The 26,462-nt window shown below is 39.3% G+C and overlaps 1 protein-coding gene across 6 annotated transcripts; it reads right to left on the minus strand.

The window, feature by feature from the left end:
* On the minus strand, positions 1-26,130 carry SOCS6 (suppressor of cytokine signaling 6). 6 transcript variants are annotated; one of them, XM_064705751.1, is made up of 4 exons: positions 25,959-26,130; positions 23,796-23,875; positions 6,315-6,431; positions 1-5,332 (listed from the first exon to the last, which is right to left on the minus strand). In XM_064705751.1, exon 4 carries the CDS (start codon positions 5,205-5,207, stop codon positions 3,603-3,605), a length of 1,605 nt encoding a protein of 534 aa, XP_064561821.1. In that variant the 5' UTR covers positions 5,208-5,332; positions 6,315-6,431; positions 23,796-23,875; positions 25,959-26,130; the 3' UTR covers positions 1-3,602. The 6 variants fall into 6 exon arrangements, with proteins under 6 accessions (XP_064561821.1, XP_064561822.1, XP_064561826.1 ...); XM_064705752.1 differs by lacking the exon at positions 23,796-23,875; XM_064705756.1 differs by lacking the exon at positions 6,315-6,431.
* Positions 26,131-26,462: the final 332 nt, after the last annotated feature.

Raw genomic sequence — 26,462 nt, forward strand, 5'->3', positions numbered from 1 at the left:
TCATCTGAGAACAAAAAGTTTAATTAATAATTGCATTTCTGATCCTTCTGACAGAATTACATTTTGATAAAAAGATGGCATTCACTATGTCAACAGCAGGATAAGTGCTATGTCCTTCAAATAGATCAAAGAATACACATCACTTGCAGTTGTTTATAACACTGGCTTACAAAATAAAACAAAATTTTAAAAAATAACAGAGGAAATTGTGCAAATTTATTGTTTCCAAATACAAGGTATTTTTTTACTCTTCTAATTGATAAAGCAAAGTTATGAGTAATGTCAATCATTTCAGACACTGAAAGGAGTTTTATTTTTAAGTTTCATTTTTAAAACTATTTTTCCTCAATTCAGTTGCATAAAAAGCATACCTTTTGAACCCTTAAACTGTTGTGCTGAATAAATAGCCATATTTCTACTCTATAAGGACCATAGTCTTGTTAGCTTTTGTTCCTAGTGTATTTACTTCCAAAGGTCCCCAAAATATCCTCCATCATTTTTCTTTTATTTGTCAAGGACACTTTGTTCCTCTAATTTTCATGAAGCAGAAGTCAACACGAATTTTGTGGTTATTCTGAGTGCTTCTAAATTGACTCATAACTAAATGCTACTGTGTTTCTTTTATATTAATCTTTATAATAAGAAATTGTAAGTATCTTTAATATTTTCAAAGTATTTTTTCTAAGTTCATTCTCCTGGCTGGCCAGACACCTCACTATGAAAAAGTACTGTGAGGTTCTGATTAAAGAAACCTGTAAAAATAAGTATCTGTGTCTACTTACTACTGATTTAAAGTATTTGGAGCTTAGTAGAAATATCACCACCATTTTTTATTCAGAAGCAAAGTGCTCTATGGTTCTTATGTCCTAGACCTCAATCACTTTTAAATGTTCCTTTTGTGGTAGCTTTATGGCAGGGGAAATGACAAAGTTAACTTGACCTGATTAAGTTCACAGATGAACAACACAGCAAGGAAGGCAATTCAAAAACTGGATAGCTGTTTTAAAACAGTTTTTTATTTAAAAAAGCATCATTTATGAGTGAACAACTGAAATTTATAAAGGCATGGGCAAGAATTTTGGCATGTGTGTTCTTGCACGTTTTCAATTCCACAATAAGACCAGGATATTATAGCTTCAAATATTTAGGTTTCAATGCAATGACTGCTAAATTAATGCATGTGGCATAGTATAAACATATGCTTTATGTATTCAATAGTGGTATTAAATGGCAACGAAAATATTTTATATACTATAATCTTTCAAAGATTCTGTAGAATGCATAGGCCCTCTAGTATGGGGAAAGAATTTTTAAAGTGAAGAAAATGCCAGAGGTTTTCTTCCAAAAGTATGCATCTGAAATCCATAAAAATGATTTTCTTTTTCCTCTCCACAGACAGAATCAGAACACTGTACCATACAATAGGTTATTGTGCCTTTTTGAATAAAGTTAGTGATCCTGATTCAGGGGAGGGGGAATGGGACATGACTGGGTAGGGGGAGAAGTCAGTAGAGGAAAAAAAAGAAAACAGAATCCTCCCTTTCATACATATATCTCCATGGCAGAGCCAACAAATCACATGTATAGACTGCTCTAGATTATTTTCTTTTTTAAGTTTAAAACTTTATCAGACTAAAGAGGAAATCCTTATTCTCCCTCCCGTAAAAGCAAAGGCAGTCTCTATCTACCTTTGATTTTCTTCTTTTATTTTTTAGTTAAACATTATGGTCAAAAAATAAATTAAAAAAATATAAATTTTGTCTATCAATTCAGGCAACCCAAGATGTAGTGCTACTGCACCACCTTGCAGCAATACTGTATTCACTTCTAAAGACTCATTTTAGGGTACAGAAATGCTAGATTAAATAAGGAGAAAAAAATGACCCAAACAAGAATGATGTATCAAAGATGGACTATTTTTCTCAGGTGATCTTTACTCATTAGCCACTTCTACCAGAGATGAGGAATATGACATTTTAAAACACAAAACAGGGGCAGAAGCATGCAAAGCAAGGCCTCTCAGCAAGGCAGAGGCAGGCCTCCTTCCCAAGCCAGCTATGACCCCTTTAGCAAGTAACTCATAAAAGTGATAAAAACATGGGAGAAAAGAAAACCAAACTAAAATAAAACAGGAAAATGCCATGGATTAACCTTGCAAGATGAAAACATTACAGTGTAGAACCTGTACTCCCCACTGAAAGTCTTTTTTTCCCTACAGAAGGTTAGAATAACTGTAAGCTTTCCAAATGCCAGAATCTTTGACAGATATCATAAACACTTACTTAATTGGTTCAATATTTCATATGTCAAAACATATTTCATGACAGCAAACGGAAACATATTCTGCGGTCACTGTATATCCAAACACCTCTTCCGAATAATTTGAAAGGCTAGGAGAATAGCACTTTAGAGATGCATTTAAACATCCTCCATATAAAATGTTATCAGTCCTGTTCCTTCCTCCTCAAAGGATATAGAAAAAAGGGGAAAATGATCCAAAGGACATTAGTGTATTACTGTACTTTCTGAAGTGAAATAAAAAAAGTAGAAAGATGGAAATGATAAAATTTCAAGTAGCTTGAACATAAATATGGTAGAAATCATCCTATTAAAAGTTTTACCCCATCCCCAAAATGGCTTAAAAATTTATGTTCCCATGATAACAATTCCTAGAGTCTTCCCACAAATCCAGAAAACTTCCTTCCCTTACTCTGCAAGAGTAGGCAGGAGGGAAAAGGAAAGAAAGAGGGGACCTGGTAGGTGTTCATTTATTAACTGATGGCATGATTATAAATGGTAATATTTTACAAGACCCCAGTACCACAATTTTCTTCTAGGTACTATACATTGACTTTCATAGACTGTTTTTTAAAGGCCATTTTTAGAGGACAAAACACTGAGACGAGAAGAAGGCTGAACCAGCCTTCTCAAACACAAGAGTGTACAGACAGTACAAGGCTTAGGAGGAAGGCTTTTTCTTTCCCAAAGATATGCCACATAACCATGTTCTTGTCACACAGCTCTGTCTATACATTGGGACATATCTCTACAGAAATGTCTAATTATGACACTAGGAAACAGTTTTTAATTTAGATGTAAAATCAGTAATTTAGAATACCAATATGTTATTTATTCATGATCATTTTTTTTCCCAGAGGTTGTTTTAAAGGAAAAAAAAATTCCATTCAACAAGTTTCATTTGACTTTTACTTATCGTTGAATACACATGAAATGTGCTTTCAATGCATAAAAATCACAGTGGATAGCAGCAAAGGACTTGGGGGAAATTAAGGAGAATTTGATCATTCACATTGTGATTAATCTGCACATTGATGAAAGATAGCTATTTCACACTTCTAAAAATAAACTTGAGATCATTCTTTCAACAAAACAAAACAAGAAAAAAAGCCTCCCAAAATACACAAAACCCCCCAAAACAAACATAAATCCAAATGCATTACTTTTCTTTAGCAGACAAAAATGAAATATTTTTATGGCAGCAAAAGATTTTGATAATAATGAAAGTCTGTAAACTGTAATTCAATCTCTTTTTGTTGTTGTTGTTGTTCCCAAAGTGCAAGATGCAAGATTCCCGTAAGCTTTCAGTAGTGCTTTTCCTGTAAATAATCCTTCATTTTGTTTGGCAAAGGCAGTTTTTGAATCAGGTCTATTCTGGTGTACTGACGTATTACAAAACGACACAGGTACTGTAAAGAGCGCACCTGCATAAACCGGGACACGGGATTTGTCAGTCTCACTGGGTAAGTTGCAGATCCTGGCAGCCGGGATCTCGAATAGCAGAAAGCTCCATTTTCAGAGTCCCTGATTGAATGTTCAATTAAGTCAACTATAGATGTATGTCCCTCCACATCTGGCTGTTCATAAAAACTAAACCTACCATTTGAGTGTTCAATTCTAGTGTGAAGAGTTTTTCCATGGGAACGAAAACTCAAACTTAAAAGATAACGATCATCAGAACTATCTCGAACGAGAAACGAGCCATCAGGCACATTAGCTAATTTTCCCTCTGCCTCCCAGCGTGTAATGGGGCCCCAGTACCATCCTTGTTTTGCAAGCTTTTTCAGTTCTTCTGTGAGGCTTGTCACAACCATAGGACCACTGTTCTGTACAGAGTCATAAACTCTTCCAACTCCTGGGGCAGTGTTAGGATCAAAATTCAAATGGCAGCGCATACTTTCAGCCACATGGGCATCTGTGCCATTTAATCCATTGAAGTTCCTTTGGATTTGATTATTCTGCATTGGAGGTAGCAAAGGTGAGAGTGGAGGGACGTCGCTATGATTAACTCTTGGGCTTTGCAACATGACTCCTGTGGTACCGATCAACAAACCATTCATCGTCTGGTCCACAAAGATATCCGGTGCAACGACTACGTCCTGATCCACTTGGCTCTCATCTTCATGGAAAGCATTTCCCCCCACTTGAGAAGAAACAGTCGAAACTTCCATGGGTGAGGAACTATCCAGACAGTAACTACGTGATCCTTCCAAAGGATACATTCCCTCATCTAAAGGCACAGTATACTGAATGTAGTCCTGAGGCATTAATCCAATAACTACAGGCACATGTTCATCAATATGAAGATGCAAGTCCCCGTTCTGAGATTCCGTATTTTTTAATGCATTTGTTTGTTCCTGGAACACATTTTCTGACTGCAAGTCATGGAAGTCCTTTCGAACACCGTTCAGTGCTGGGCTTGGATTAGAGGAATGAACCAAGGCCTTGACTTTCACTTCCATTTTGATGCAAGTCTCTTCTGAATTTGTAGGTCGGAGTGGCCACGGAGTTGGGCTGTAATGGTGATTACGGAGCGAAGTGGATCTCAGAGGTCTTTGAGCTCGCACATCTTTGAAGGTTATTGGAGCAGATGAGGAAGAAAATGTGTCATCATCTGCAGAGCTTACAGATGGTGTGCTGCCTTTGCCTTTCTGTTTTTGTTTTGCTGAAAGCCTCCTTTTTAACGTACCCATTAAACTTTCACTTTTTGATCTATTTTTGCCTCCTTTTTCATCTTCACTATTGACTTCACAGCTAGCCAAATCTTTACCATAGCAGCTGCCAAACAAGGAGTCATCTTTTCCAAATTCACTTAATGATGGCTGCTGAACCACTACAAAGTCACTTTCATCTTTACTTTTATTTAAGTTAAAGGACTTGCGAATTGTTTTGAGACTAATTTTCTTCATTATGACAAGTTACCAAATCTGGCTGATCGGCAGCGCTTGCGGTGATGTAGCCCTAACACACGAAGAGCAGCTTCTGCTTCATTTATGTGTTTTATCCAGCCTCATTTAACTTCAAGAGCCATTTCCTGGAAAGAAATAAAAAACAATTACATTTACAAAAGAAATATTTCAAAAATTATCTATAAGGGTGTTCCCCTCTCCAAGCAGAACAGAAATTGCAATACTTTAACAACGGGCATCACATAAAAGTAAAAATAGGGAGATGACTTCGAAACAATCAGGCTCAAAAAATGAAACTCCTACATCAGCCTTGGAGATTTCCACAACTTCATTCTGCTTTCAGCACAGTAATTTTTGAAACATCCACACACCTCATATTACACTCCCAGGAACATATATTTAATGCATTTATATATAATTTTCAAATACATAAACACTCCTCTCTTTCCAAAGGCTCCTAAAAATCCACACACAAGTAACTACAGAAAATAAAACTACAGAAAACATTCTAATCAACAGAATTCCTACATGCAGGTTAAACTGTGACTGGTCCTAAAAACATGGTCTTATAATGTTATACTTTCTCTACACAAGAAAGTTAATATTTAGAAGGTTCCATATTTATAGGAAAACTAACTGTAGTGAAAATACAGATTTTCCTGAACAGCAAAGCAACATACATTTACAGCAAGTCCCCTCCTGAACTTCTGTGAAAGAAAGGATTTCCAATCTGTTTTAGCCACAGAAGACCAAGTCATGGGCTCTACTTGCCTAAAATTATTAGAGCTCTTCTTCCTCCAGTATTTCTACCAAGACCTAGTGGACACAGCTGCTCGAGTTCCAGACAACTGCTCCAACCTGGCATCTTGCAGAATCAAGTACCCACAAATTTGATCTTTCTGATTCTTTTTATTCTCCATTGAGGTTTGACTGTATTTTGGGGGGGCTTTGAATGGGCATGGTTTGTTTTGTTTTAATTTTAGCTAGATCTTCCAAAGTAAACAGCTCTGCAAAGAGAAGGACAATGCATGGGAGAGAGAAAACAGGGAAGTTGCTACTTGCACAGAAGTGGGTACTACAATTAGCAGTAACTGTTATTCCACATACCTCCAAATGCGTGCGATGTTAGCAGCACAACCTGCAGCAGCAAGCCTGGCTCCAGGCTAAGCATGGCAAGCTGAAGGACTCTAAGAATCTTTCAAGAAATCTTCCAACCTTGGTGGACTGAGGGGAAAGTAAAAGAGCCCTTATATACACACTTCCCACTTTTCTCCCAGAGTATCACAATAAAAGCAAAGCGAGAAAAACAGTGCAATGGCCTGAAATATGTTTTATCAACTAAAAAATACCGTTTTCTTAAATAAGCATTCAAAAACTGCATAAAAGCATGGAAGGAAAATGATTACTATAACTAAAAAGCAGTCCACTGCCTATTGCTGCTGCCCAGCCCAACTTCTGTGGTCCTCAAGTACACAAAAGCTAAAGGATATATCCAAAGCAAACTAAAAGGCAATGTGAAGCATCTACAGATTCTGAACTTCAAAACCCCTTGAAAAATTTTAGGAAAAACTCTGCTGCTGGAGGGGTGGACACTGCTCTATAAAAAGCAGAGGCAGTAAAGATTGATTGAAGTTGTACCCTAGTCCTATCCTCATCAACCAATTTCAAAGGCTGGTTCTGTGTCCTCGTTATAATCTCTGATATTTCCCAAGTCCATCTTTAGAGCACATTCATATCTTTCCATTTCATTTTCTTAATTACCAAAGTAAATAACACTTTTGTTTCTTTCAATGGGGAGAACTAAAAGGTTTCTCCAGTCTCTAAACTGATTCACTTTCTACCAGCAAAGAACAAACATGACCAGAACACTTCCTAGACAAAAGCCTAAGAATCAATTACTTGCTATAAATGAGTATTAAGACTTAAAAAAACCAGAACCAGTATTTTATGATATGTTCACTAGTTACTTTTCACTTCTAACATGATGCCTGTTCTATCAGGAGTAATGAAATACTAAAACACAATCCTCCAGAGACACAATGTGAACACAATCGTGAGTTATGGGTATGAATTTTCACAGGTTAAAACACTATGTTTACTTTCCTACAAGTGCAGAAAAAGGGAGACTTACATGTCAATTAAAAGGAGACTCAAAATGTCATTGACTTTCTAATCCTAAAGCATTTGCATTTTGCCACCTTTCCAATTTGCAGAAATCTTTTTGTCATATGTAACCAAATTAACCTACAAAATGAGTGAAAATTACACCCTGCATTCCTTCTCCTAAACTAACAAAGTCAGAGCATTGATTCATTTGATAAAGTTAACTCTGGTTTTGTGTACGTAGTACCAGAAGCCTGGGAACTATCACATTAGCTCCACCTGTGAAATCCAGTGTTCTCAAACTGCTTCTGACATCCACAAGCTGATATTATTTCCACTTTTCCAGAAATGTCCCTCCCTCCTTGTGGAAGACACTGTCTGCAGATACCAATCTCATCACTCTTTTGACCAGTACCAGGACTCAAGGAAACAGCAGGAAGGTGATATAAACAGCAGGGGATATTTAGGTTGGATACCAGGAAAAGGTTTTACACACTGAGGGTGGCTGGGTACTGGAAGAGGCTCTCCAGGGAAGTGGTCAGAGCACAAAGCCTGACAGAGTTCAAGAAGTGTATGGACAATGCTCTTAAGCACATGATGTAAAATGGTTGGTTTATTAGTTGTATTCTTGTAAAAACTCATGTCAAGATATAAGAAAGGTTTGATGATCAGCTGTAAAGCACATAAAAAACATATATCTATCCAGAAGCCCAGTTCACTCATGCATGAGAAGATGATAAAAATCTAGTGACAGTCCAGGTCAAAGCTCTTCAAAGTAAAGCAGACATACTCACATCATGAGAGCAAGTCTCTAAATAAGTTGTCCATTTGAGACCCGCCCTATGATACCTCCTACACATATTTTATCCAGGGTGGGAGAAAACAAATACACTCTGAAGTCAGATACCCAAATTGATCCCAATACATCTCCTTCTTTGCACGTACTTAAAGAGCACCAGCTAATTCTGCATTGTGTATCAATGCATTTAAAAACACTATACAAACAGCCCTCAATAGATGATACACTCATATGTTTGCAAGTATAGAATTCATTGCAGTCTTCATCCAGAGCTGGAGCAGAAGAGGCCAGGCATGCACCCCTTCCTGGAATACATTAAAATGAATTATGCAACTTCACAACCCTCAGCACAGCAACAGCTTCGCTAGTATTTTGCAAGAATTACGGCGTGACTGAAGCTTCCCACCGATGTGCTCTTCCAGTGCCATCTGCTGTACAGTGAATTAGACAGCCTAACAAGAGACAACTCCAGAAATTCTTCTGGCAGATATTTGCAGCTATTAACAGACTCGAACTCCACCAATGTATTCCCAAAGCCTGGTGACTATATGTGCAGAAACACCTGGAACACACAGACTGATAATGAGAGATTAATTGAATCCAGAAAGAAATGAGATCTTAACGCACAGAATAATGTGGATTAATGAAATTCAAACTCATAAACTTTCATCACAAATTCTGCATCTCAGAATTTTTAACAGTATGCAGGTTAACAAAATACAAGCCAGGTTTCTGGATGAAAACTACCAAATTACTACCCAGTAAACACCATGTCACCTTTTGCACATAAAAATACGTGCAATGAAATGCAAAAAATATGTGTAATGAAAACTAAGTTTGTACACCTCACTTGGAGGAAGAGCAACATTTCACATACAAATGCAAAATAACTAGTAAACATAATTAGGGCTACAAGTTTACTTTACAGGCTGCTTCTTAGAAACCTGAAAAGCAGGCCATGCAATGGTATATTAATTATTATGGTGGCCAACATTGATGTATGAAAAATTATGGAATTTTTTATATGTATATCAATTATTGCAAATCCAGTTTGCATATTCCAACATTTCAGAGTAGTTTCAGTTTGATGGTACAAAATGGTTTCAGTAGATTGGAATCACATAGCTAACTCTAAGCAGTGTTTGCAAAAGTACACCAACAAAAAAGTCTGATTGTATCATCTTTATTAATTTCTGATCTTTTTCACACTTGTATGTTAGGCATACTCATTTCCCAAGACAAATACTATAAACTATGATGCCAAAACACACTACAAGAGAAATAAACCACGAATAACTTTAAGGAGTTAGGACAGAAAACATCATACTGGAAATATAGAGCAAAATACAACTAATGTTTGAACAAAGAATTGTCCATAAAAAGTTTAATTTAAAAGTCATCACAAAAATGACTTCAAATTATTAGTCAATGCTACTTCAGAAAACTTTTCTAAAATGTTAATCTGCTTATTTATTTCCATTAAGTGAAAGAGTTGACCATGACTTCTTTTTCCTGGCCTGCTGTTGAAAAAGAATTCCCTTTAACATTTAGATTTCCTTGATTTTTTTTTTCATTTTCTTTGTTTTAACACTATTTAATCCATGAGTGCTTGCAGTAGGTCCTGTTCTTTCCCATATTTGGTTGCAGAATGGAATATTTCTATCTGATTGGTGATTTTCCTCTGGGGAGTAACTTCAGGGTGTTAAATGGCATCTCTATTATGGTTCGTATGTGTATATACAAACTTGTAACTATAATAATTTCATCATTACAACAGCCAAACCCAGTTGCTAATATTAACAGACCTCAGCCAAGGTTACATCTCTGTCACCCAAGGATGGCTGGCTGGGATCTGTATCTGCTCCCGAGCTACCATGGACACACTAACGTGGGGGTGTTAAACTGAAGTTGGCACCACTTGGTATCGGATCAAGAACACACAACATCATGACACCAGAGCTGCTGTTGGAGAAGGAAACTCCAGGGAAGCCAGTAACAGCCAGTAACCTCTTGAGCCATTCCTGCTAGATCTCTCACAAACTGAGAATCAACACCCAAATAGGGAAATAAACAGACTGTACTTTGCATACATCTACTAAAAGACATCACAAGTACCACCTTTCATCATTTTCTTTTAAGCAAACATATGATAATAAAGCATACTGCTAACAAATTGTTTCAATAATGTGGAAAAATTACCAGGAAAATGAAAATGAAACCACTATTGGGCTCTAAGAGCCTGATTAACAGCAAGGGAAAAAGGAGAAAAAAAAAATAAAAATAACCACAACCCAGCAGTTCTGTGTATGCCAAGGAGCTGAAAAAGAGAAAAGAGCATTTTTGATGAATCAGAAAGGAGAAGTCGCTAAAGAAACCTGATGTGTTCACGTGTTTCACTGCAGGAAATCCCATCCATTGACTGCAAATAAACTTCTGCTTTTAGTTTTCACATAGCTGTGCAGAAGCAGATGAAGAGTGAGAATAATGCTCAGTCAGGCTCTGTTTTTGTTTCTTGCTATTTTACCAGAATGCAGCAGCCAGCCTTGCAGCAGACTGTCTGTCAGCAAAAATTAAGTAGTTTCATAAGCAAAGGTTAGACTTCCTGGGAGATAATATATGAGAATTCCTTTCCAACTAAGGGTCCATCCCCCACTCCATTCTGACAGAATGTTTCATTCAACAAAATGTTTCCCCTCCATTGTAAGGTATGGGGTAGCCTCATCTTGATAATGAGGATTTATGGTTATCCAGGATATATATGCAATCCTCTTAAACCATAACACAGTTATGTTAGGAGTTTGAAAAGCTGCAAAACTGTAATGTTCTACAAACCAGCATTTCATTTTACAATACAGACCAACTTCATATTTTGTAAAAGGAATGAATTTTGAAACATTTTTGCTCTAAGATGGCAAGGAACAGATTCTGTGCCTACGTATTTGAGAACAACATAAGTGTTTGAAATTAATATCATGAAAATGAAAGGAAGAACAGGAAAATCACAGTAAAAACAAAATTAAATTGCATTTCTGCACTTCTATTCATTAAGAAGAATGCATAAATGTCTAAATGCTGGAATGTATGTTGAAAAGAACAAAATATATGTAATTGTATGGGTGCACGTACTAAAACCCAATGCAGTTTGGTTTCTGAATCCTCTATTATGCATTTCCAAACCTAATTTTAGAAATGCTATCCATCCGTTCAAAGCATATGCCAGAAAGACAGAAATAATAAACCAGACCATTCTCTCAAAGTGATTTATTTGTGGTCAGCAATAATCTGACCACTCTTCATGTTAGTGACAAAATAATATAATTGTGAGAAACACTTCTCCAGCCCTTCCCAAAAAAGGAAAGAAAACACTCAGCAGACATGCAGCAGCTAAATAGGACCACTTCACGTTGACTTATATTGATTTTGGTTTCGCTTTCAAAGTTCAGGCTGGTGTTTCTACAGCAAGCACAGAAACCTTGTTACTGTGTACAGCTTCCAAAACATGAACGAAGACAGCTGAAAAGGGCCTGCTACAAAAATAATATTTTGACGAGGAGACATTAAACAGGTACCATGAATGATCTTTTCCTACTGTGCTGTGTCAGAACAGACATTCAACTTCTCAGGCCAAACATCTGTCACCGAAGAACCCCACAGTACGAGGGGCACGTATCAAATGGGCAATACAGAAATACACCACTCAGTTAACACCCAATGCTACATTACATTGAAACATTTGTTTCCTGCTTCCAGAGGAAAAACATCAGTAGGACAAAAAAAAAGGAAGACATTGTAAGGAGAAAGAGGAAAATACAGGAAAAGTAATTGAAAGAAAAACCTCTTACCATATGGTACCATTACAGAAATGATAATTCTAGGAGGTACTGAAAAACATCTGGAGGACAACTCAGTCATTGGTCACAGCCAGGACACTGTGTCATGAGAAGAAAGTCCTGCTAGTCAAACCTGATTTCCCTTTATGACAAGGTAACCCACCTAGGTGATCAAAGGAAGCAAACTGTGTTATCTTTTTGGATTTCAGTACTTTTAGGTACTGTCACAGGACCCTTCTGGACAAAACGTCCAGCACACAGCTGGATAAACACAGCATGGGATTGGTGAGAAGTGGCTCACAGGTCGGACACAAAGGGTTATAGTGAATAGGGTGACATCAGACTGCGACCTCGCACCAGTGGGGCTCTGCAGGGCTCCATCCTCAGCCCCGTGCTTCTTTCAACATCTTTATAAATTACTTTATAAAAGGACGCAGAACTGGAAGAGATACTGAGCAAGTTTGCAGATGACACAAAATCGGGAGGAGCAGAGAGGTCCTGCAGAGAGACCTTGACAAGTCAGAGGGCTGGGCAAACACCAGCCACTCAAGTTGAACAAGGGCAAGTGCCCGATTCTGCACCTGGGATGGGGCAATCCCAGATGTACAGACAGACTGGGGAATGAGGTGCTGCAAAGCAGTGCCACAGAAAGGGACCTGGGGTCCTGGTCAATGGCAAGTTGAACATCAGCAGTGCCCTGGCAGCCAGAAGGGCCAAGCCTGTCCTGGGGGGCAGCAGGCACAGCATCACCAAGCAGGCAAGGGAAGGGATTGTCCGACTCTGCTCTGCACTGGGGGAAGCCTCACCCCACATCAAGTGCCTTACAATTCAAAATATTCTGTGATTCACATTTCTGTTGAAAATTATGAGGGTTTGTACAGCATCACTGCATATGTCACTATACTACAAATTTTTAAATATTGTCATTCTCCCTAAATTATAAGTTGTTAATTTGTTATAGAATCTTTTTTTGCTTCTGCCTGTCTCAGTCACCTGATACGAGAATAAAGACAGAGGAAGTAGTTTTAAATTACTATAGCACCAAGCAAGCATGCCTGATAATTTTGTTTTCTTTAAGGTGCAACATGGGATACTCTCTTCTTCAGGAGCAAAAATGAGAAAACAACATATCAGGAAAGCTATGAAGTCACATTCACAAGGGAAAAAACAAACCCAAAACAAACAAACCCCGAAACAAAGTTAAACATAACTTTTAAACACCTCACTTGCCACACTATCTAGCCAACAGGTGGCTTCATAGCCCATGTTTGTAAAACAAGTATCTTCACCAGTAAGTAGTAAACTGCTCACCTTTCCACTTACACTTGTCATTTATGCTAATCTGACAGACAACCAGGACAATATGTAATTGACCTTTATTCCTACAAATAGCATCCACCTGGCATCAAAGATATTAAAAAAAAGGAAAAAAAAGAAAAAATTCTGCACAAATGACTCCAGGTAATACAATTCCTTTCAAAATATCCAGATAGAAAAAAAAAACCTAACCTTTTAAAAAGTATGCCAAAAACATAGTAATTAAATTATTCAAGCAATAATTCAAATTTAGCTGTCTAATGTATTCCAGCAGGAACGAAAGAAACGTTGTTAAACTCTAAAAGATAAATATATTTTATAGCAACCTGTCTACCAAATACACAAACTGAAACAAAAGCACCTGAAAAAGCTTTCAAGATAGGACTGGCTTTATAATTCACTACACAGAAAAAGAGGATTCTGTTTTTCTACCATATGCAGCACATTCATGTTCTGCAGCTGGAGAATGTGTAATTGCAGGAAGATTCATTTTCCGATTTTTCAGCTCTTCTGGAAGGCCCGAGCAAACAGCAATACACTGCAGCCTTACACTGTTTTGTACCATTGTGCCTTGCATCTCATGACTGAGGCTGACTCCAAATTAACCTCCCCAGAACAGTTTTTCATTGAGACTGAATGACCCTTGGAACTTGTATGACCAGGTAGAATCTCCAATGTTTTTACTGCTATCACCCCCATCTTCCTCCATCGGGCCATTTTCACTAAGAATAAAAGCCTTTCCTTAGAAGATAACACTATCCTCTCAATTCAAGCTAAGATGCAGCAATTCTTTATGAGACAGTTAACCCTCGACATAAATGGAAGGATTAAATGAACTCATTTATGGTCTGAGGGGAAAGAACACAGTGCCTTGATTAAAGAGAAATCAAAGTGGAAAGATCTTCCCCAACATCTGTACAGAGTTCACACATGCAGAGAAATCTCCAAGCAGGTTGAGGAGGAAGCAGCTAATAAGCACAGTCCCCAGAATCACAGAGAAAAAAGGACTGACCTCTGTTTTGGGACTTCCTTCACTAAATTATCAGAGAAATACAATGTATTTGCTACACAGATGTCACAAAGGTCTTACCATTCCCCTCCAGACCATATAAAAAGGTTTACTGTCAATACTGGATACTCCTTACCGTGCATCAAGGCATCTAGTTGCCATACAACTCAGATTTGTTAAGTTTTCAACCTGCAGACTCCGGCCTCTATGGCTTTCCTTTTTTATATGCATTAAATCAGTTCACATCTTTAAGCACTAACAATGGAAAATTCGAACAGAATACAAACACCAATAACTCATATCATTCATGTGTTCATTGTGAAAGAAAAGTAATTTTGTGAAATTATCATAGATTTAGTTCAATTTTTTTTTTAACTAAAGACAGCAACATTTTTCCAAAGTAATAACCAGTTGTGTTACTACAATACATATATAACATATGCATAATTTGAAAGTGTATGCATCCTTTCAGTAAAACTCATTGAAAAGAGAAATAGATATTCAGTGAACTATGAAAGACCTGGGATGAAAAGGCATTGCCTACATTTAAACAGTAATTATATTTAGTCAACCAAGGTCATTCTAATCCCTGCAATAACAACAAATACATAAAATACTGCAAAAGTGTGTCTCACATAAAGTAAGAGGCTTCTATTCAAGAAGCCAAGTTTCCTAGTCACTTCTCAAAAGTTCACGAAAAAAAAAGCTCAAGAGTTAAACTCACATTCAGAGACTATTGTTTGTTTTAGCGTTACTTCCCATAGAAAGAAAACTCAACCATGCAAGGTTTCTGTGCATGGCCTGAAGTCCCACGAGGGCTGCCCAACCAAGTTTTATCAAATAAGCAGAAAGGCAGTGTCCCAGCTAAGAGAGCAGCCGTGGCAAAAATTCATATATTCTTACATATACAAAAATCCAAGGGCATTGCTAAACACAGGAAAAGCTTTCTCTGGAACTCAAAAGTATTTTGAAAAGCAAGGAGAAAAGTGACATGAAACATCTCCATTTCTCAAGAGAGATGATATTCACATAATCTGTTTCATTGTAACATAAAAATGTTTACCTCTGACCTTAAAATTACCACCTACATTCACTAGAAGTAAAAGTATTTTGTTACTGTGACTGGTTTTACAATTCTGATCAATTGTTAAAAAGCAAAAGGTTTAGGAGATACTTTTTATATCACTGCATTAAGAAACCAGCAGTGCAAAATATAAAACTTTTAAAAATTGCTGCTAAGTTCCACTAACAACTTACTTTCTTGAAAATTTAAAACATTATCACTAAAATAATCGCAATCAACTTCTCTGAGCAAGTAAAATCCTTTGTGCTTTCCCTCTTGAACAGCATAGTGAGAAAAGTAATTTTATATCCTTTATCTGAACCATTTCTATAGGAAACATAGTAGACAATTTCATTAAGGTTCAAAGTCCTAGAACTCAGAAGTTGAGAAAAGCCAGAAGAGTTTCCTAACCAATTCTCTTTCTTCTTTCACATGTGGGACAAAAATGTTTACATTAATGCTGCTCTCCAACATCCTTTAAAATGTATAGTCAGACACCAATTAAACTCAAAATTCCAGACAGAATTATTGACTTCATTAAGGACATTTTTTCTGTCTCTCTGTCCAACATTTAAATGTTAGTGCACAGGCACTCAATGCTCTATTCAACACTTCACGAGTCAGAACACAGAAAGATTAATTTTCACTTTTTTTAGATGGATTCATAAGCTGAACAACATGCACCATCAGGCAAAAAGAAGGTAGTTTAATTCTGAAACCTAAATTTTAAATTCACATAATGTGGAATTATGGGGGAAAGGGGTGAGAGCTGCTGGGGTTTTGAGAAAACACCTACCCTACCTAAATCTGAAATCTCCCACACTTCTCTAAGATGGCAGCAGACCCAAACAACAGCGGCGCCATGAGTTGACTGTACCAGCAAAGTGCCGTGTGCTGCAAGAGATCACGTAAACTTCCTCTGGTCCCTTTCAGAGGTTTGCTGACAATGGAGGAGTAAGTCAAACATACAAGCTTGGGTTTCATTATTCTTTTGAAATATACCAAAACTTTCTATCACTGTCCTCTAGTCACGATGCAACTTCCCTACTTCCTTTAAAACTTCACAATTCAGCAGATATTTCACAAAGTTCTTTCAGCCAGTTGTTTTATTTATCAAAAAAGTAAGCAAATGAATAGCCCATGTTACAGTACCAAGATGTATCAGGTAGCAGGATGAGGAGCAGAGAATCCATCAGTGGTATGTAGCTAAAGACAGTAGAAAATGCAGAAAAAATAAAAGTAAACCACCAAAGTTATGGAGAATTGTAGCAAAAAATAAAACAAATCCCCTTCTTCCCAAAAAAAAAGGGAAAAAAAACACAGCAAAACTCAAACACCTTTCAAGGTTACTTCTAAACTATTGATTAAAGTAATTGAAGTACAACCTGCAAAGAAAGCAAATTCAGACTAACAAATAGGCCAAGGCCCAGACTTTAAGTTTTGCATGGTACAAGCTCTGAGTTGGCTAAACTGGTGTCACTAGCATGGCACAAAGGATTCTCACAACCCCCACCCCATTCTGCTTGTAACAACAGATCTGACTGAGGCTGATGGCCTGCTTTCCAAAAATACAATTGAAAGCCAAGTACATTTTGACAAACTGCAAAGGTCAGAACTGTAACTACTCTTACCTAAAATAAAAAAAATCTGGCTTTTTTCCAGGTTAGAATTCTTTTTTTTTTCAGTATCAAAGCATAAGCAGTCCCTCTAAAAATCTATAGGAGCAGCAAGTACTTTGGGCATACTACAACAACCAAGTTCCTTAAAATTTTCACAGACATGTGGACCTTTGTTGTTCTTGAAAATCCTTCATATACAGGGAGCAGCTTAATCAAGGAAGTATCAGAATTTCAGAGACCTTTTTTTCTTTTAACTCAAAGCTCCTCAGTAGCCTCTAGTCTTATAAAGGCATATAAAAGCAGTAGTACTTAGTGTTAAAAGAACAGTATCAGTGGCTGCCCTGTGGTTAACACCTTTATCTACATTTTTAATACCGTCTATCATCACCCAGAACCATGCCACATAAAATTCAGTGGCAACCACTTCTTTTTATGGACATCATGAGAAGTGGAAGCATGATCATAGAATTCCTTTGGATCACATAAGGAGCTTGCACAAATGGAAATCAAACTACAAAGTCTAATTACTTGGCCAGTGGTCCTAGACACCACGAAAGGAGAGTCTCACTTAATATATCCTACTGTGCAGCAACAGCTTCAGATGCAGGATGAATTGGGAGAGAAAGTCAGATGCGGGTTTTCCCTCTCCAGATCAGTTGCTTACTCCACCAGGATGAGAAAAGGCACACTACCTAGATGATTTTCAGCTCTGTTAATCTTCTTCAGAATGGCTTCAGAAGAAGGAATAGAAATCCTTTCACATACAGAGCAACTGAAAGGCTGGTGCTCAGAGTAGCCCTCATACAGAAAGGACAGAAGTGGAAGATTACCGTGGCTATCTTACATTCTGAAAGAGGGCTCTACCTAGCAAGCTGTTATATCCTGTACTTTTACATCACTGGGAAATGCAGCCTGTACTGCTTGCAGTCTGTGAAACCTGTATGTGCAAATGACAAGGAAATTTTTAGCTACACACTTTTGTATTTAATTTCATATTTCACTGCAGATACATTTTGTCCTTCATATAGATGACAGGCCCAATATCCACCTATTATCTATGGTCCTAAATAAATAATAGTGACAACAATCCACTCACACACACTTAGGAATCCATTTTAAAGGCAAGGAGCATTTAGTACATCAAACATAAGGAACCCACTCTTACATAGTTGCACCTCAATTCTATTCTGGAACTCACATACTATTTAATGAGATACAATTTGACTGAGATTGTCAAATAGTATCAGCAAAAGAAGGATCAGACTTCCATGGCCAGGAAAAGAGATCCAATCAGTGAAACAGAAAGTAAGGTTTACTTTACAGACAAGCCAGTACAACACAACATTCCAGAAGGCAGGGGATGAAGGCAGGAACAGAACTTCCTTCTCCTTATTTAAAGACTGGGGGGATCTTGAGTCAGGTGGTGCCCAAGGGGCAATCGTCCTGAGTACCTCTAATTAAGCAGTCTCTTCTGGAATATGCTCCAGTAACAGAATCTGTATCAGTCAAGCACCAAGCACTATGTGCCCACTGATCCCCCCATGTGTTTGGCCTGGCTGCCCCTCCAAGGTCTTAGGACCCACTGCAGAAAGTAATCCAAGCTCTGCATTTCAGAAATAAGAGTGCAAAACACAGCTTATTTAAAATATTTCCCTTCCCAATTTCACTGGCAGGAGGCCCAATAAGAACAGAGTAAATTAATTATCTTCTTTATGGTTTAGAGTCTATCCACACATGGGAAATAGGAGACACGGCTGTGCTTAAAGTACTCTCAAATACATCAGGTAAACACACCTGTAGAGAGAGTGTTATCTCCAGCTAATCTCACAAAATTACTTTTACATTTTCAGTTTACATTTACAGTTTCCCCTAAAAAAAGAAGGCGAAACATTACATAAATTTCTATTTTCACCCTTTTAAGTCCAAGGGTGCTTGTAAGAAGGCACATCCCCTAACACTGCACAACTTGCACACTGACCAGAATAGGAACAGAATTTTGACTGCATAGGCAAAGCTGTTTAGCCATCTTTTCCATAAAGTCCTGACTTGTCAGAGTAAAACCTTTTTACAGGACTAGACCAGTTCTGACAAAACTTAGTCTACATGCAAATTTTCTCATTTTGGGTCAAAATGAGAGAGCCTCTTAATTATTCATGATTAAGATCAGGAACTGCTTTTTTTCTCCTACACCTACACTCTCATCACCTGCAGACAGAAAGGGCTCACTACGCCAACCAATGAATCTGATGGCAAATGTATTAATGGCGGTTTTTAGACAGACACTGTTTTGTCCCGATGCACAATGGAAGATGGTTGGTTCGGGGCTGTCGTGGGTTTTTTTTAAATAACGTTGCCAGTAGCAGGAAATCATTTTACACTTAACCCTAAACTATCTGATTTTGCTAATATTCTGTCCTAACCCAACAAAGATTAATTAACTGTGAGCAGCCATTTAACTCAATGGGACTCCTCACTGTACATTGCATTCAGCTTGCACATGAAAAAGTTGGGCCTTACACTGAGCAACTTCGAATCAGTGTATAAATTGTTACACACAGACAGGATCAAAGATAAAATTTTCACTGTCTGTATGAAGTAATGTGCTCTATCAGATTTACACAAACTCAAAGCCCTTAAGATAGCTATCTCCAGAGCAAGGTCAAATTTCTGCAGAGCCAGGAGTATCGAAGCCTGGCTGCAAAAGCTAGCTAAGCTTCAAAGTTCAACCACGAATAAAAGAGTCGTGTCCATGCACACTGACTTTCTTTTCTCCAGTTCTGACATTAAATTTAAAGACACACTATAAATAAAATGAAGGAAAAAGAAAGTATTAGCCCAATTCAAAAAAAAAAAAAAGTCAAGGGGATACATACTTTTCAATACTGATACAGAGAACTTAAGTTCTTTTTTTTCTTCCCTGTCAAACATTTAAAACACTGCAGATTCCAAAAGCACTTATTTTTGTAATACACAGAACATACAAGTCAGTACTGATATAACAACTTCAATTCACTGTCTTCTTCTGATCATCACTGGATTAGATAACAGCTCAGATAAGTGCCATTGGTGAATAGAGACTTTTATCCCAGCAGTAAGGGACCACAGAATATTTACATTCACTGCAAGTATTTTCCCAAGTAACTGGACTTTTTGTACAAAATAATGCCAAAGACTAATGGCTAGTATTTTATTACCTCTCAGCATTACTTACTACTACTAAGCAGCAGCTCTTTTCCTTTCAAAAGCCAAAGAGGAAGAAAGTTGATGTTTCAGTGTGCATTGATCAGCACTGGGTTTGCCTCTTTTCTGCTGCAGAGAGAGCAGGGAGGGGAAGGAATAAAAAAGCCACTAGGCACCTACCTGACACAGACTGAGACTTAAGCTCTTACACCTTAGTGACTTGTAGGTCTGAATACACAAACCAACTATTCTAGAGCCAGGCTCCTCGGGCTGACCAAAATTCCACCTTGGAAAACTCCCCCAGCACAAGTTTCACCCAAAGCAGTATCCCTGCACAAACAGCTTCTGTTAGTGAATCTGGCGAGAATTCCTTACTCGCCCAGTTCCCACCAGCTCCTGAAAGAACATCCATCTGAAAAGCTGCCTACCCTGTTTTTGGAGTACAGCTTCCACACAGCTCATCCTAGAAGGCACACCTTCTGTAATCAAAAACCTTTGCCCTGCTGACACTTGTCTCTGTTTCTCTATTTGATTAAAACTCCTAATCTGATACCTGATTACTAACCCTAAGGGATTCCAAAGGTATTAAAACCCATAACTGATGTCAAAACCAGTCAAAATTACAGCTTGTAACTGCCCAGTCCTGCAGCACTTACTGAGGTAAAGCCAGGAGAGACAGAATTCCTGAAATCAGAAGGAACAAAAGCAGAAGGCAAGCTTGACCACTGTATTAGAGACATCATGGGACCAAAAGGAAACATTTGGAGTAGCCTACTATGTTCTCAACCTATTTGAGGAATGCAGACTGCTTGGAGAAGGAAAAACAATCACCTACTCAAGACTCCTACAAGCTACTGTTTTAGCACATTTACCAGAAAACGTCAAGATTAATTAAGAATAAAACTACTCAAGAAAAAACAAGAGATCACACACTGTAAAACCAAGTCTGACTGGAATCTCATTTCCAACAATGTTTTCAAAAGTAGCACTCTATGTACTGTTTTAAGCAATACAGAATATCCCTGAGAAAAAATACAGATTTAATAACTTTGGGAATCTCAAATGCTAAAATTAATCACTTTATCTTCTAGCTGCATTCACCACATGAATTCAAGACCATAAAAACCTAACAACTGCTCTTACAGGTCAGTATCATACACATCCAAGTTAAATGACACAAGTACAGCTGCAGATTATACAGAGCACTAAAAAGCAAAGAACAATACCATATATGTGTGTGGTTTACTTAATAATATGCACAGCTCATTTTCATGGTTTAAATTTTTAACTTCAGACCACTTAAACTCTCAAAAAAATTACTAATATCTACTATCTATACCTTCACTTCCAGAGAAAATGGCTCCCATCCAAAACTATTTTACAGCAGTTTACAGCAAGATTAATTGGTATTTACAACAAAAACTCACTCACTTTAAAAATCTAAGATTTTTTCAAATTGCCAACCTATTGCACTTGGCAGATTACAAAAAGACTGTTTCCCAGAAGACAGAGCATGAGAGGCTATGTGCATGAAATCTACAAAAAAGGAAGCAATGTTAGGGGAGCAGCACCTGGACAGAAATGTCTATATGCAGCATTCTATGCTTGGCTTTACCTGCAAGAAAGATTTTTTTCATATTCCTTCAATGGAGTTTAAAGTCAGAGGCAGAACAAGTCAGCCACTCTATTGACATCCATGCTAAACAAACACCTACATTTAACTTGCATAGTTTTCTTGGTGATGCAGCAACCAAGAAAGAATTTTTTAGGTAACATGTGGCCTCATAAATGAGGCCAGCTGAGTTCCTCAGAGTCCAAAGTGTTATGTGAATGGTTAAGGAGACAGAAAAGGACCAATAGTTTTCAAAGTATTTTATCTTAATATTTTCCAGAAAATAATTTAATGAGAGATAACAGTTTAATTAATCTTTTAAAAATTAAAAATATGCAAAGATGGGTTCTTAAATCCACATTACAGATTAATGAAGAGCAGTTAGATTTGCAAAACCAAACACCTCAAAGCCTTCTGAAATTGTCTGGAGTTCCAAATACTTATTGTTTTCATGCCTGTACATGACAAAAGAAGACCACAAAAACTACCAAAACAAAATATCCAGAGCAACTTTTATTTAAGTGAGCTTAAGTAATACCTGAAGAGCTAAATTTCTAAGGCTTTGATCTGAAAATTTTAATTCTCAAAATAAGTAGACTAAGCCAGATTTTGCTTCACATTGCCTATTCAAATTCAGTGTAGACTCGAGCAAAGTTTGTGTACTCTTTTTCATAATGTTGATGTCAACACTTTACATACAGTTAGCTTTCCATTTTCATCCAGGGCAATAATTATAGGCCAGTTTGCTTTCAGTTTGGTTTTATTCACCAGGAGAGGCTGAAGTAGGGGACAGGTTTTTGTTTCAATAGCTTTTTCAATTCAGCTACGGGGGAAAAACCTTCTGCAACAAAAAGCCCCAAAGTTTCTAAATCTTTCTTTCAAAAGTAATGTAACGAACTATTTTTAACACAGAAATTTATTCAACTTGCATAGTACAGTGTTTTAATTCAGAAATTAATTATTTCAAGAGGAAAAAGTAAAACAATAATAAAAGAAGGAATGTACTGTGTACCATGAATTTTTTTATTCTGCAGTATCAAATATATATTTGAGTGGTATGAATCTGCTTTTTAATTCGGGACAATAAATATCCCATTACAAGCACAATCATCTTCTTTTCTACAAAAACATACTGTTGTGTGCAATTTGACATCTGACATAATCAAGAATGATTTTTAAAAACGTTTTTCTTAAAGGATACCTCCTTCTCTATTACTATAAATTTATTGGGAGGGTCCAGGATAAAGGTGGTAAGACCCTGGGACCTTTGTCTTCTGAAGACTGATATTTATTTCCAGAAAATCAGATGTGCAACAAAACAGAATGCAAACAAATTTTAGAATAAACCTAAGGCCAAGGAATATTACAGATATAATTATTTATTTTGTGGAAAATAAAAAACATAAAAGAGAGTTCTCAACCCAAAGTTCTGTATTTGCTCTCAGTTTAATACTTTACAGCACAAAATACACAGTTACATGGCATAAGATATCTATCTCTGTTCTGTTTTTCTTCCTACCTAATTTATATTCAAGCCATTTTAGCATCTGTATTACATTCCCTTTTATATTATTTGTATCTTATTTTCTTCCTTGGAGCATCAGAACTGCTTGAGCCACCCTCTCTAATTTGTTGCTAATACGCATCAAAGCCCTATCAGGAAAACACTGAGGCACACACCAGCTGAGAACAGCGTCCTCCCTATCTATTTTATGTTATTGCATTGTACTACCCAAACACTGCTAAACTAGTGCTGTGTAGGCCCAAGAGGGCCGTAAGGAAAGAGAGAAAAAGGCACTTGAGTTAGGGATTAGCCTGGACTATGGCCCCAGTTTTGCCAACAATAGCATAGTAAATATGTGGTGAACTCAGGGCAGCCCTACCAAATGAAGTCCTGCAACTGTTCGTGTTTGAATTACTGTAAGACTATAAAAAAATTAATAAGAAAGAGCAGAAATAATTAACTTGCTTTGTACGAACAACTTTTTGTTAAGAGTTCGCTCTCACTCTACCAATTAATTATGTTAAGGAGAGTCAGAAGTTGTAATCTACTCACAGAACAGTAAGAACCAGTTACCATTTCTTCAAACCATCCCTCTCCAAGAGTAAGCCAAGGTTACTGACCAACTTCACAATCTAGGATCAAAGAAGTTAATAGCATAGTGTAAATTAACACACAACTGGTTTTTAGATTTCAGTACGTCAAGTTTTTATGAAACCTAGAATTATCCATCACGTCTCCTGAATGCATGCAAACACTTTGATGCTGCAATACATGCAGTACATTAAAGCGATGCTCATGGAACCCCTGGAAACAACACAGAGCTTCTCCCTAACTACTCCATACCCTTGCAGCTATCCAGGGAGTTAGCTCATGTGGGTATGTCTGCATAACAGTACTCTGTTATCACTTAAACTTTTAAGTATTAAGGTTTAATTTCATTCGATTTTAGCTTTACAAAAATCTACTTAAATCTCAAAACTCGGGATATAGGGAATGCATCCCTGATTAAGCATACAAGAGGAGAACCTGTTTCAAGTAAAAGCTCAGTTCCAAGCACAGAGCAATGCCAAAACCCCAAGAAATATTGAATAGGAAGTGAAAACTCCCTTCAAGTACTGTTTAACACATCAAAAAAGTAAGCATTTTGAAAAAGCTGAAATTGTCTTTCTTAAGTTACACATAAATCTGTGAGTTCTGACTACTCTCTTATTGCAGAAGACTCAAAAAATACCTACACACTCTCTAGTTGTTGAGAGTCTTCCAGCCAAGCTAAGTAATTTATTTTACAATCGCACCAAAGCTTCCATATTTTCTACAATCCAAAGATGTGTCTATTAGCACAAACAAAAACTAGAAACGGTTCTGTTTTTGTCCACCCAGAGCAGAGCATTATTCCTTGAATACTTGTGCAGACAGAAACTCTCCAAGACAGGAGGCCTGCAGCAGGCGTTTTTTAACTACAGGTGTATTAAGAGGACAGACGTGACATAAACATTCTTGGCCTGTAGGAAAGAGTGGTTGGGCCCTCACAGTGAAAAGGCACAAGAATTTTTTAAGGGGAAGTCAGTTTTCCTGACTAAAGCATATTCTACGAACAACTTCTTTAATGCAGTAATCTACTCCACACGATAAACAAAACACTATGTTCCAAACTAAGACGATTTCGAAAACATAGGAAGAAAAATAAAGAGGACAGAAAGACATAGCCAAAGTACCCTCACATCACGGAAGCATCATCCTCTGCATCTCTCAAAAACCCGTTGTTTTGCAAAGGCTTTTTTCATGAGCAAACGGGCTGGCATGGGCTAGTTGTTTTCTAAGTGGCATCTTTATGGAAAAAGAGTGTAAAAAGCAGCTCGAAGAACAATGAAAGCGAGTAAAGTTTGCGGATCTAGTAATGCTTTTGTTAAAGTCAAGTTCTTAAGTGCCGCCTGTCACAGAAAGGAGCCTCTCTCGCTCGCCCCTTCGGGAGCCCTTGGCGCACCCTCACCCCGCAGCAACCCGGGGCTCCCCCACCGCACAAACCCCGACCCGGCTGCCCAAATCGCGACCTCTGGGCACCCGCCCCGCCGGAGACGGGGACATACAATCCTCAAGTGAAGGCGGGTTTCACGGCGGGGTAAAGGGAACTCAGCCCAATTCCGCCGCCCCCCACAATGGCACCAGTATGCGCGGGGAGCATTCGGGCAGCGGCCCAGGGTAGGAGCACGGCAGCCCGGCGGGCCCCGCTGCCGCCACTGGCGGGGACGAGAGGCTGGCCTGGCCCCCTCCTGTCACGGCGGGGGCTGGGCAGCGCCTCGCCGGCCCGGGCCCGGCACTGCTTCCCTCCCGCCCGCCCGGCCGCCTCGCAGGCCGCGCCGCGGCCCCGGTGCCTCCGCAGGGCCTGGCACCGCCGCGGGCTCGGGGAGCCCAGCAAACAAAGGAGCGGAGGCCGGGGCCGCGGCCCGGGAAGAGAGCGGCGGGCAAGCGGCGAACGGCACCGGCCCAATCCACCGGCTTCCCCTGGACCGCAGCAGCCCTCCGCGCCCGGCGGTGAGGGCAGGGGGAGCCGGGCCGCGGTGCGCCGTTGCCCCGGGGACGCTCACCCAGCGGAGGCCGTGGTGTCCCGCTCCCGGCGCGGGCCTCTTCCCGGGCACCTCAGCGGCGCGGCCCGGCCTCCGCCGGCTCCCGGGCTCGGCGGGGAGCAGCCTCCGGGGGTGGCGGAGCGGCACTCACCGAGGAGGAGGAGAAGGAGGAGCTGGCTCTGCTGTTGCTTTCTCGGGGCCCGGCCCGGCTTCGGCTCTGGCTCCCTCCCTCGCCGTGCCGCCGCCTCCCTGTTCCTGGCGCCGCCGCCGCCGCTTCCTCCGCCTCCTCTGCCCCCACCCCTCCGTCCTCGGAGGGGCGCACGGGGGCGGCGAGCCCGCGATGGCCGCCGCCAGCCGCAGGCACGGCTACGGCTGCGGCTGCGGCGCCCGCGCACAGCCCGGCGGCGGCAGGAGGGCCGCGGGCATCCCCGCTCCGTCCTCCGCCCGCCCGGCCGCCCCTGCCGCCCGGCGGAGTCCACCAGCCCTCTGCGGCCCGTCTGCCCCGCAGGAACCGGGCCCCTTCCCTCACTCGGGTCCGGGCGCCTCGCCCCGGGCTCGTTCCCGCTTGGCGGCCGCGAGAAACCCGCGGGGGGCGGCCGGGAGCAGCGCTGGAATGGAGGCAGGGAGGCGGTCTGGCTTTGTTAGCCCCGGCCCT

Source organism: Zonotrichia leucophrys, chromosome 2 (assembly GCF_028769735.1).
Source record: "Zonotrichia leucophrys gambelii isolate GWCS_2022_RI chromosome 2, RI_Zleu_2.0, whole genome shotgun sequence".
In the NCBI taxonomy this organism is placed as follows: domain Eukaryota; kingdom Metazoa; phylum Chordata; class Aves; order Passeriformes; family Passerellidae; genus Zonotrichia; species Zonotrichia leucophrys.